General features: G+C 38.9%; 1 protein-coding gene across 2 annotated transcripts in view; it reads right to left on the reverse strand.

Moving 5' to 3' along the window:
* Nucleotides 1–11,197, reverse strand: part of LOC131253267 (phosphoinositide phospholipase C 2-like) — a 57,458-nt gene extending 46,261 nt beyond the window's left edge. The window contains exons 1-2 of one of the 2 annotated variants that reach the window (XM_058254216.1): nucleotides 10,786–11,197; nucleotides 3,734–3,930 (exon numbers count right to left, since the gene is read on the reverse strand). In XM_058254216.1, coding sequence (XP_058110199.1) covers nucleotides 3,734–3,930; nucleotides 10,786–11,097 — 509 coding nt within the window. In that variant the 5' untranslated portion in view covers nucleotides 11,098–11,197. Of the gene's footprint in view, nucleotides 1–3,733; nucleotides 3,931–10,430; nucleotides 10,584–10,785 lie in introns of those variants that run through there. The other variant, XM_058254217.1, reaches the window with a different exon arrangement.
* Between the last annotated feature and the right edge of the window lie 468 nt (nucleotides 11,198–11,665).

Below are 11,665 nucleotides of genomic sequence, written 5' to 3' on the forward strand. Positions count from 1 at the left end.
GAGTTATGATATTCAGTTAAGTCTTTGAGGAGAAGCCTTATATTCAGCCTATTATATCCTAAACAGAGGGCCTACAACCAAATCTAAAATAAATCCATATGAGTTATGGAAAGGTAGAAAACCAAATCTAAATTATCTTAAGAGTTTGGGGCTACCTTGCGCATGTTAGGCTTACTAATCCCAAAAGACCTAAATTAGGACCTAGAACTTCTAGGTGTGTACTTGTTGGGTATGCATCTCATAGTAAAGCTTATAGATTCCTAAATATTAACGAAAATATCATAATTGAATCTAGAGATGTGAAATTTCATGAAAATGTTTTTCCATACAAATTAAATAACAATGGGGGTCAATCCAATGGGGTTCCTCCTCCGTTAACACAGATGAACACCCTAAAGACTTAGATGATCCCAAGTCCAAACCTGAGATTTGAAGAAGTAAACGGCCAAGGACTTTAGTCCCGATTTTCAAGTTTTTTAGGTTAACTAGAAGGTGATCCTGTAACATTTTGCGAGGTGATTTCCTCACATGATGCTACCTTTGGAATGAAGCAATTATACATTAAATAAATTCTATTAGAACTAACAACACTTGAAAATTAGTCGACCTACCTTCTAGGGCAAAAACCCTAGGCTATAAATGGATATTAAAAAAGAATCTATGGGTTGATGATTCAATTAAGAAATATATAGTTAGATTAGTAGCCAAGGGGTTTAAACAAAAGGAAAGTGTCGACCACTTTGATACATATCCCCCTATTTCTAAAATGACATCCATTTAAATTTTAATTATTATTGCATCTGTAAATAATCTTTTAATTCACCAAATGGATGTTAAAACTGCATTCTTAAATGGTGAATTTTATATATATATATATATATATATATATATATATATATATATATATATATATATATATGGAGCAACTTGAAGGGTTTATTGAACTTGAATCAAGACTAGAATATAAAGTGTGTAAACTTTTGAAGTCCTTATATGGACTTAAACAAGCTCCTAGACAGTGGCACAAAAAAGTCGACTATGTGATGATGTCCAATGGATTTATTTTCAATGAAGGTGAGAGATGTCTTTATTCTAAGATGTCTAATAAATCTAGAGTTATAGTGTGTCTATATGTAGATGATCTTTTAATCTTTGGTGCAAATATTGATGTTATTAATGAAACTAAATCTTTCCTCTTCTCACTTTGACATGAAAGTACTTGGAAAGGTAGATGTCATCCTAGGGATTAAAATAATTAGGGATGAAAATAGTATAACCTTAACTCAATCTCATTATGAAGAGAAGATTTTAGAGAAATTTAACCACTTTGAGTGCAAACCCCCTTTTGATCCTAGGGTTAAACTAGAATGTAATATCAGTGAAGGAATATCGTAGATTGAATATGATAGTGAAATCGGTAGCCTGGCCTATGCTATGAATTGCACTAGGCCCGATATTGCCTTCGCGATTAGTAAACTGAGTAGATATTCTAATAACCCGAGTGAAATTTACAAAGAATGGGCGCTAATGCATATGTGGTGGATATCCCATCTAGCATGGGCATTAGTTCCACGTTCAACATAAAGGACCTAGTTTCATGTGATGGACATGCTACTACACCCACTAGCCCTCCTACAAACTCCAATATACTAGATTTGTCCCCCAGTCTTTGGCCTTTGCCTGACCCATTATCACATCATTTACCTTCTCTACTATCTTTACCTAAGCGAAGAGAGAAGATTGAGGATGTATTGGATCACCACATGGTTTCCACGAGGCAAAGAGGATTGCAGAAATTCATAGTCAAATGGAAAGACAGACCGACATCAGATAGCACATGGATCACAAAGGCAGAGTTTCATAAATTGGATCCATATTCTCGAGCGGTTCCGTAGTTTTGCTACGCCAGTGGCAAATCTTTCTCAACCAAAGAGGATTGATGAGGACATCTGACCATCATATAGGGTCTACCAAAGGAGGAGGGGAGCCCAGAAGATAACCCCAGTTTCGTATGGATGGATGACATCTATATGGGGCCCAGCAGGCCACTTTGAAGACCTAACATGCATGGTTCGTGCATCTGGAAGACCCCGTACTAGGAAGATGCATGTGAGTTGCTATCAAAGGAGTATTCAGCCGTTGGATTGTGACCATTGGCCCATCTGACCATCAACTCATCATTTGCGGGCCATCGGACCGTTGGTACACTCAGATTTTAGACCACATGGATTCTTAGTTAGAGGCATTTTTAGTTTTACATTATTTTTTTACATGATTGATGGATTGGATTAGGGTTTCATGATTTAGATTTCTTATTTTAGAGTTTGCACTTGTTTTAGAACTAATGGCATTATTGTAATTTTTCCTTTTTGAGAATATAAATAAGAGGGGGGAGTCCACACCTTGGCCCATATTTTGAAAAAAAAAAAAAAAAAAAACTCTTCCATGCATGAGATGTGCAAGTGAAGATCCAAACTCTTTAGGGATTGGAGAGAAGGTATGAAGCCTAGAGGGTGATCCTCATTTATCTTTCTTCCTTCTTCCTCAAAGGTATTTCTCACCATTTTTTTCCTTTTGTCCTCCTCCCATCCAAACCTTAGATCCTTCTTTCCTTTTCTTCCCTTCTTCCTCCTTTCTTCTCCCAAACCCAACCGAACACCAAACCCCTTCAAAATCCAGCCGTACAACCCATCCCCGTGACCGTACACGCATGCAGGAACATACGGATGTGCAGGGCTGTCCACATGGGTAGCCACTTTCCCCACCTTTTGCCCTTTTGTTTCCCTCATGAAACCTTCTTAACAAACCCCTATTTCATCACCCACAAAAAAAACCCTAATCTTCTCCAAATCCTAACCCTAGGTTTCCTATTTTGAGCCCTCAGCCCCAAATTGTGTCCAAAACTTGAACAATCCTCTACTAGAACAGGACTTCCACATCTCATAGGGACCATTCTTTCTTAGTTTTATATTGATTATGCATTGTGGGTTGATAACTTTGGTTGGAATCTCTGATTTAGAATACATGTTTTTTTTTTTATGCTTGATTTAATTGTATTACTCTAGAAGTTGATCTCACTTATCACACTAGCTTAGAAAACTTTCATCCTGCATCATCATATCCATCATATCCGGTAGTCATCCTAACCATGAATCAAAGAGGTGATTAGCTCCTTTTCACTCGTTGGAGGAGAGTCATCCATATTTGCTTTGTGAAGGTCCCAAAAATCGTGTAGATACCGTCAAATATGCAAGACCGCCTATCTGGGCCTTTCACAACTAGTGTGCTGAAGGTTTTTTTTAAAAAAAAGGTCATTGCGAAGACATACCAAGTCATTTAAAAGATATAACAAATCACTCTAAATAGGCCTAAGTTCAATTCCAAGTTTATTGAGGTTTAAAAAAATAAGCCATGTTTGAGGTTTAAAAAATTAAGTCATATCGTACTACAACATAGATTGAATCTCTAGGATTACATGGATTCGTGCAAGAAGGGTATATGCGTCTCAAGCAAGTGGTGTTCTAAGAACATATTCACTCAGTGACCGACTCCCTTGAGTTTATAAATTTTAATATTGACATACCCCTTTTTTCTTAGATTTTTTCTGTCGATGTCTATGATAAGAACAAAAAAAACTATGTATCTGCTATCATTTGCTAAGGCAAGGGGTACACCAAACAAGCAAGGACTATGCAATAGTGTAATCGGATGGTTTTGCACAATAAAAATGTACCTTCCATGAAGTATATCAACATTATCTTTTGTTGAGTTTGGCCACATATCCAGTTCAATTACCCTCACCCCTCTCTTCAGTGCCTTTATGATTGGGACATCGCTGCAATCACTGCTGAGTTGATTGCCAGTCAAATAGGAATTGTGGCCAGTATATATATAATAATGGGATAGTGGAGCAGTCATAGCATGATGAACCTGGAATAAAGGCAGTTTTGTCAAGTAAGAAACAAGTATGGTCACCACAATGAACAGGTTCAAGAAAAGATGCATAAGCAGAAACATTGGCCACAGAAATCAAGCAATAGAAGAGAGAAGCTAAAGGTTCAAAATAGTTAACTAGGCCTGGTCAAGGAATGACATTAATTGAACAATTGCGTAGGTCAGTAAGCTGTTTCAGCAAGTAACCAGGAAAGGAAGTCAAAACACTAAAATACATTGAATAACGAAGACCCTGAAGCCAGAAACTGAATCAGAGTAGAAAACCTAATGTGGAAATGCCATTGCAACTTTCCCCACTGTCAGCATTACCTTAGGGTTAGGGATACATACATGCATCTGGGCCACACGAGCAGGCTGGTCAAAGATCAGGCTCATCCAAGGTTTCTTGATCAAGGATCTGGACCATCCAATCATCTAGATTGAAGATTTGGACCATTTTGAGGGTCTAGATTGATCTGATGGGAGAGCAACAGTCCTGATGTGCATTCTGGACCAGATTAGTGGTCATTTAATTACTTAAAAAGTCAGAGTCAGTTGAAGCAGCTCCCATTAGTCTTTGCGTCGCCGTCGTGGGGCAATTCTTTAGGTAGCAAACGATATCTGAATGACATGAAATTGGTCTCATTTGAAAGCCTATTTAGTTAGCTTTCAAACAAGCCTAAGATTATGCAATTTTGATATCATATGAACTATGTCCAATTTATGAAAATCATGTATGGTTGAGACAGGATTTTATGATATTTTGGTCCATTTTTAATGTTTTATTGAAATAGATGCTCATGATTAGGGGTAAAAAAATGGATGGTTAGGAATCTATCAGGGCCTGTTTGGTACAAGGTATTAGATGGTATTAAGCGGAATTGTGTTGCAAATACCACATTTTAAAGTCACAACCATGTTTGCTTTCTCCATCGCTTTTCAGTTTTTGTCATTGGAAAATGCACCCAGACTACCACTATTTGAAGAGGGATTTCAACCATCCTTCTTCGAAATAACTCAACTGAAGGAAGACTCTCCCAAATCCTCCTGGGATTTGAGAGAACCAACACGTATCCACCGTTGCACCTACTGATGAGGACATCACGTCACGTACACCCTTATGTACGTATCAGAGGAGGAGGCGGGCAACACCAATTTCCCTATGGCTAGGCGAGTACCCGTGATCGTGCTAAAGACCCCATGTGCATGCGCAAGCATCTTGAAAACCCCACACTAAGAAGATGCACATGGGCTGCTTTATGGAGTGATCCAAACCATTGGATCGAAGGGACGCGACGATTGGACCATTGGATTGCATGGATCACATGATTGGGCCATTGATCATTGATTGTCCACATCAGTCTTAGACTTTATCATATTTTATGATTTAGTTTTTTATTATTTTATATTTGGACACATTATGAGTGTTTTAGTTGATATTATTTAAACTAGGGCTATTTTCGTTAAAATTCACAAGACGGGAGTTTTTGTAATTTTTGAAACTTCTTGAATCTATAAAACGACTACAAAAGGAGGGGGGCGTGTGACCCCTCTCCCATCGAATTTTGTGATTTTAAATATTAAAATAAATAAATAAATAAAAAGCTCTTGCTTTCGTCTCCCATCTTCATGCGATTTGAAGATACTTCCATACGATTTGAAAGGAAGATTGGTGCGAGGCTAATTTTCATCAACGGAGGCGCGAGGTCTCCAACTATCCCCATACCATCTTCTCTTTTCTTCCCCATCCAGGTATTTTCTTCAGATTCTTAATTCTCTCATCTCAAATCTTCGTTTTCTCTCAAATACAACTTTCTTATACCCATCCACAATCCAAACCCTAATCAACTTAAACCCATCCTCCCACGCCACACGTGTGACCGTATAGCCACACATGTGAATCCCACCTGCCCCTTTTGGTTTCCCACCATCATTATATCAAAACCCCTTTCTTCCAACCTCAAAACCCTAACCCTAAACCTAAAATTTCTAATTTTCTTACTTTCCCAAAATTACCCAAACCCTAATTTTCAACCTATGTTGTATTAGGTTTCCTATTTTGAAATAGATTATACCATATGCTAATTGGATGTCCCTACATCCATTAGATCTTAGTTTCTTTTTTATTAATGATCTTGTGTTACGATGTTCGTAACTTAGGTCAAGATTATGCATGATTTTCTTTTGATTTTCATGATATTTGTGATGAATATAGCAATGTTTGTATTTTTTTGTTAAATATCTTAATTTGGTTATTTGATCTCACATGTTACTTAGTTCATGCATCGGTCCTGCATCACCTACCCAATCCAGGAAATCTAAGTCTAGCCATCGAATGGATCCAAATCTTCGTCAGATTGTCGCTTCTCATCCTTTACACCACCTCCATATCTCAAACCCTTGTGGATCTTGCATATTGTGCACGGATCTTGTGCTAGGTAGCTTAGTCCGCAATGATACACCACTCTCCATACGGTGTTCTTGGATAGGAAGGTAATTCCTCATCGAAGTCAACATCTTTCCAAACGTTGTATATCCAGCATACTGCTAAGCACCGATGACCTTCTTATAATCCAAACATGGGGTAGAACATTGAGAAGACAATGGTATTAGCAGACAATACATAGCCACATGTAATAATTGCTTTTTCTAATTCCATACCACCTAATACTCTTTAATACCATGCACCAAACAAGCCCTTAGGGTTCCTCTAGCACTGAGAAAAGTATGTAAAGTTTTAAAGACTCTTCTATGAAGGTAGATAATGAATTTCTGCATAAAACTTTATTAATATGATTTATTTAACATGGTAGAGGGGGTATTTACCTTATTAAAAATTTAAAAAAAAAAATAGTAAAAAAGTGTACTTCATGTATAATCGATCATTGATGTTTAATATAGGACTTACATTCACATGGAAGCAATCTAGCAAACACTAAGTTTCCATGTCTAATCAATCTCTGCAAACTTCAATCAAGAAATGCATGTATCATCTGATGAGGCAAAATTCCATGGAGGATGAAATAGAAGCTCTTGTAAAGACTTATACCTATGTATAGGGAAACAAACTTTTTTTTGAAGGATTTATAGGAAACAAGCCGTGGCCTTCAAATATGTGTAGAATAGTGAGTATCCCTTGTTTCTCACTGTATGCTTAATCAAAAGTTCATTTAGTACATCCCACCTTGGACAAGCCATGTCGCAAAAGTCCCAATGAACAAAGATCTTCACTGTCCTTAGAAATGCTAGAAACAATGGTCCACATTTCAACGCCTTTACATGGACTATGAGAATTATCAAGAGTCTAGATTGTAACCAATTGATTTTTTATTTTTATTTTTATTTTTTTGCACCGCCATACATAGTGGGGAACAAACACAAGGGATGAAAAAGAACAAGAGAACAAAACTTTCAACAATTAAATCCAAAATATAAGACGATTGAAAATATACATGTGAAAAAACAACATAAATGCCACTCAAATATCCTAATAAAGGTATAGGAAACATTAGTATGTAAGAAGAAAGTCAATACTTATGATTAGTTGACAAATTCAAATCTTGATGATCTGTGAACTGCTAGGACAAAGGGGATCTAAATTGAGGATGTGTTCTTCTCTCATGTGGCAAGGTTCCCATGTAATCACCACAACTTGTATCACTGGCATTCAATAGTTTGCACATTTGGAAAGTTATCTATGTTTTGCTAAGCCCACTCACCAGAGTTACAAGATCCATTTGATGTGTATCATACAGCTATGGATGGCGTCAATAGGATATGATCATTGTATGATTACCATCGTGATGACAATAACTATAGGGTGTTTTGCAGTAAAAATACCTATACATATAAGCTTGTGTGATAGTGCAAAAAAGTTAAATACTCAATACTCTACTCATATCAACAAGCATGTGAGAGGCAAGTGCTAAAATCCAGTTATGTTCCATCCATGGTCGAGTCCACGATTTGGATGGTTTGGATCGTCGTATAACCATGACAAGTGTACGATCTTCTAAGTGTCTGTGTATCAACCATCATACTCAAGCAGTCATTGAACCCCCTTCCCTTATCGACAAGTAAACCTAGCATTGACTTGCATACACACATGGGAGGTGTGTGATGAGGACATCAGAGCATCACATAGAGAGTATCAGAGGAGGAGGAGGAGATCGGCCCCAGTCTCACTTTGGCTTGGAGACCAGTCAAATGGGCCACGCTAAAGACCCGACATGCATCGACGTGCATCTTAGAAGACCCTACACTAGGGAGATGCATGCGGGCTGCATTCTAGAAGAGATTTCATCACTCAGATCAAGTCGTCATGCTGATTGGACCATTAGATCTTTGATTAGACCGTTAGATCACATGCGCACCTCGATCGGACGGCCGAGTCATTGTGATCTTACATCACCTTGATATTAGTGTTAGGATTTATTATTTCATGGTTATTTGATGTTTAGATGCTTAGGATTTGATTATTTATTATATGGTACATTTTGGTTGAGTTTCATCTCACCTAGAGGGTATTTTGTGAACATTCATGAAGCAGGAGGTTATTTGTAATTTTTCATAAAGTAGGAGGTTATTTGTAACTGTTCTAAGGTTTTGAGACTATATATACAAAGGGGGGGATGTCCAAGCCCTACCTAAGCCTTTGTGAATGAAAATTTTCTCTTTGCTCTTGTGCATTGTTCTCTTGTGAAGAAAAGTCCTTCGCGAAAGAAGAATCGGTGTGAAGCCACATGGGTGTGAAGCATACACCTATCAACCGTTGCTCATCCTCCATCTACAAGCGAAATTTTCATCACTCTTCTCACCTTTTTCTCTCCTCTCTCATCTTCTTTCTTTGAATGTTCCCTCTTGAATCTCCAAGGGCCCAAACCATTCAACCCTTCTAATCCAAGCCCCCTCACCCTTGGACTGCACAGCCAAACCTACCGTATGGGCAGGCCCGTACAGCCATCCATAAACCCCCCTTGTCATTATGTGGTTATTTTCTTCCATCATTTGATTCCCCTCATAAATCCTAAACCTTATTTAAATTTTCCCCCAAATCGAAACCCAATAAAACTCTAAACCTAAATCCCCAATTTCCCTAAACCCTAAAGTCCCCAGTTCCCTAGTTACATCAACCCTAAGACCCAAATCACAAATTCCTTAACCAAATTCCCAATTCCTTCAATCCTCACAAACCCTAGTTTTTCCCTTTTGAAAACCCTAACCCTAGAAAGTCTTCTTCTTCTTAGGTTGAAATTGAATTGCTAACCTATGCTATTTGAGGGATTTCTACATCCCTTGGATCCTAGATTTTCATATTTCTTAATGGTTTACTACTGTGGGACTGTGAATTGTGATTTACTCTGAATTCAACTATTTTGTGCCTAATTGAATGGTTTGTGGTAGTGGTAGAATAGCATAGATCTTCTATTTTGAGTTGCTCATAATCTGTTTCCTGATTTTACAACATAACTGAACATACATTACATGTCCTAAATCAGTGTGCCACCCCATGTTTGCTCTTGATCCTGACAATCAAACCAATCCAAAACTCAGGTGGGCCAAACTATAGGGAACAGTGTAATCCATGCCTAAAACCTCTACATTCACATGTTGGGGCCCACCTTAGTTTTCAGATGGCAACTTTTGGAACATCCATTCATCTTGGTAGGGCACACCAAGTGAACGGATTGGATGGGATACACACACTGTGGTGGGCCCCACAGTCCCACACACAACTAATGGTAGGCGTCCCCACCCCAACAGTTCCCTATGGTGTAGCCCACCTGAGTTTTGGATCACCTGATTTTTTGAGCTCCAAGGTGAAGATGAGATGGCGCGTCTGAAGGACCGTGTGGATCTCATGCGCATCCCCTCCCCCACATGGTTATGCATGTGATGCTAGCACGGTTCTTATCAAAACAACAGGATTTCGCCTTGTTTAAGAAATCCAACTATTTGCATAATTCAGCAACCAACGCTGAGAAATGGCAGGGAACAGTGCTATTTGGCTAACTGTGCTCTGAGCATAGCGTGCTGCTAATAGCACTATAATGCTCGCCAGGCGGGCCCATCGCTCTCATCCCTAGGCTTCTCAAAAATTTGCATCATTACATCCCGAATGCCATTTAAATAAAATTGGAAAAAAGAAAAGGAAAAAAAAAAAAAAGAAGAAGAAGAAGCAAAGTCAAAAGGAAAGGTAAAAACGACTGCTCCAAACTGGTAAAAAGAAAAAGGTCACAGCACTAACAACAGCAAAAGAAATACAAATTGAGAGAGAGAGAGAGAGAGAGAGAGAGAGAGAGAGAGAGAGACGGGACTCGAGATAAGGAACGGATCAGATCTTTTCAGTTTGTTAATTCTAATCTATAATTGCTGAGCAAAACCTGATATTCATGACGAATTAAGAAAATTCAGGCTACTTAAATTCCAAGAAACTGGATCATAACAAAGTAAAAAAAAAAAAAGCAGAATCAACAAAAAGAAAGGGGAAACCAAACCTGAGAAAAGGATCGATTTTGCAGTGTGGTGCACTGCACTCTAACTGGACACATGGCAGAACAGTCACACGATCTAGGCCATTCGTCAGTTGGGTCCCACTGCAGATGGGCCACAAGAGAAAATACCTCCTAACCAACAGGAAGCTCTCGATCATCCCAATCCGACCATTGTGATAGCGGAAAACAATATGATCAGAAGACAGCATTGGACGCAGGAAGGCCCACCAATTAGATGGTCGGCAGATGGTCGGAACCAGCTGATGAGTGGCCAGATCATGGACATGTCCAAATTCAAAAGTTGAACGCACCAGGTTAAAAGAGGATGAAAAGAATATAAGAAGAAGAAGATAATGACCTCAGATTTGATTGGAGGGTTGAGATCGTCGCAGAAGAGGTAATGATGGAAATCCTCGACTGTGAGAGCGTGCTTTGAGAAAATGCTGATGGGGCGGCGATGTCGAATCTGCTCGATGATGGAAACAGCGTCAGAAATGGTGGCAGTGGTGTCTCCTTGGAATTCCAAAAGGAAGCGAAGGAGCTGATCGGCTGTCATATTAGCAGCGCCATCGGAGAAGTTGGAGAAAACATGGACTACGTCGGGAGGGAGCTCAGCTTCTTTGCTCCCAAACTTCCTCGTGAAGCAGAGGCACATCTTGTAGCTTCCCATTCTTTCTTTCTTTCTTTCAGATCTATCGACTGATCCTTTCCATTTAAAAAAGAGATGATCCGGCGTTTTATTGTGAGCTGTTGCAGCTACTGTCTTTAATCAGACGGAGGAAAGAGGGTGTCGTTGATCTTCATGTTGGAATCATCGCACGTGTAACACAAGCAACATTTCTCACGAAGTCGGTTTACTGTCCTCCTTTATTAAGGAATGCATTGGGAGTAGCGACTTTTCGTCTCTTTTCTGCCTCCGTGGTTTTCATCTTCCTAACGCGGATTGCCTACGTCGCTATCGGACGGTGCTAAGGGGCCACAACAATAAATGTGTTTTATCCCTCCCGTACATTCATTTTGGATCATTATTTTAGGGTTTGAGCAAAAGAAAACGTAGATCCAAATCTCAGGTGAACCACACTTCAAGAAAACAGTAGTGATTGGAATCCCACCGTTAAAAACTTGCTCAGGCCCACTGTAATATTTATTTTCCATCTATGCGTTTAATTAGGTCACACAGGAAAACACAAATATCAGTTTGATCCAAAACTTTCGTGAACCCTGGGCAGTTTTTAACG

The sequence above is a fragment of the Magnolia sinica genome, chromosome 8, assembly GCF_029962835.1.
Source record: "Magnolia sinica isolate HGM2019 chromosome 8, MsV1, whole genome shotgun sequence".
NCBI classification, from domain to species: domain Eukaryota; kingdom Viridiplantae; phylum Streptophyta; class Magnoliopsida; order Magnoliales; family Magnoliaceae; genus Magnolia; species Magnolia sinica.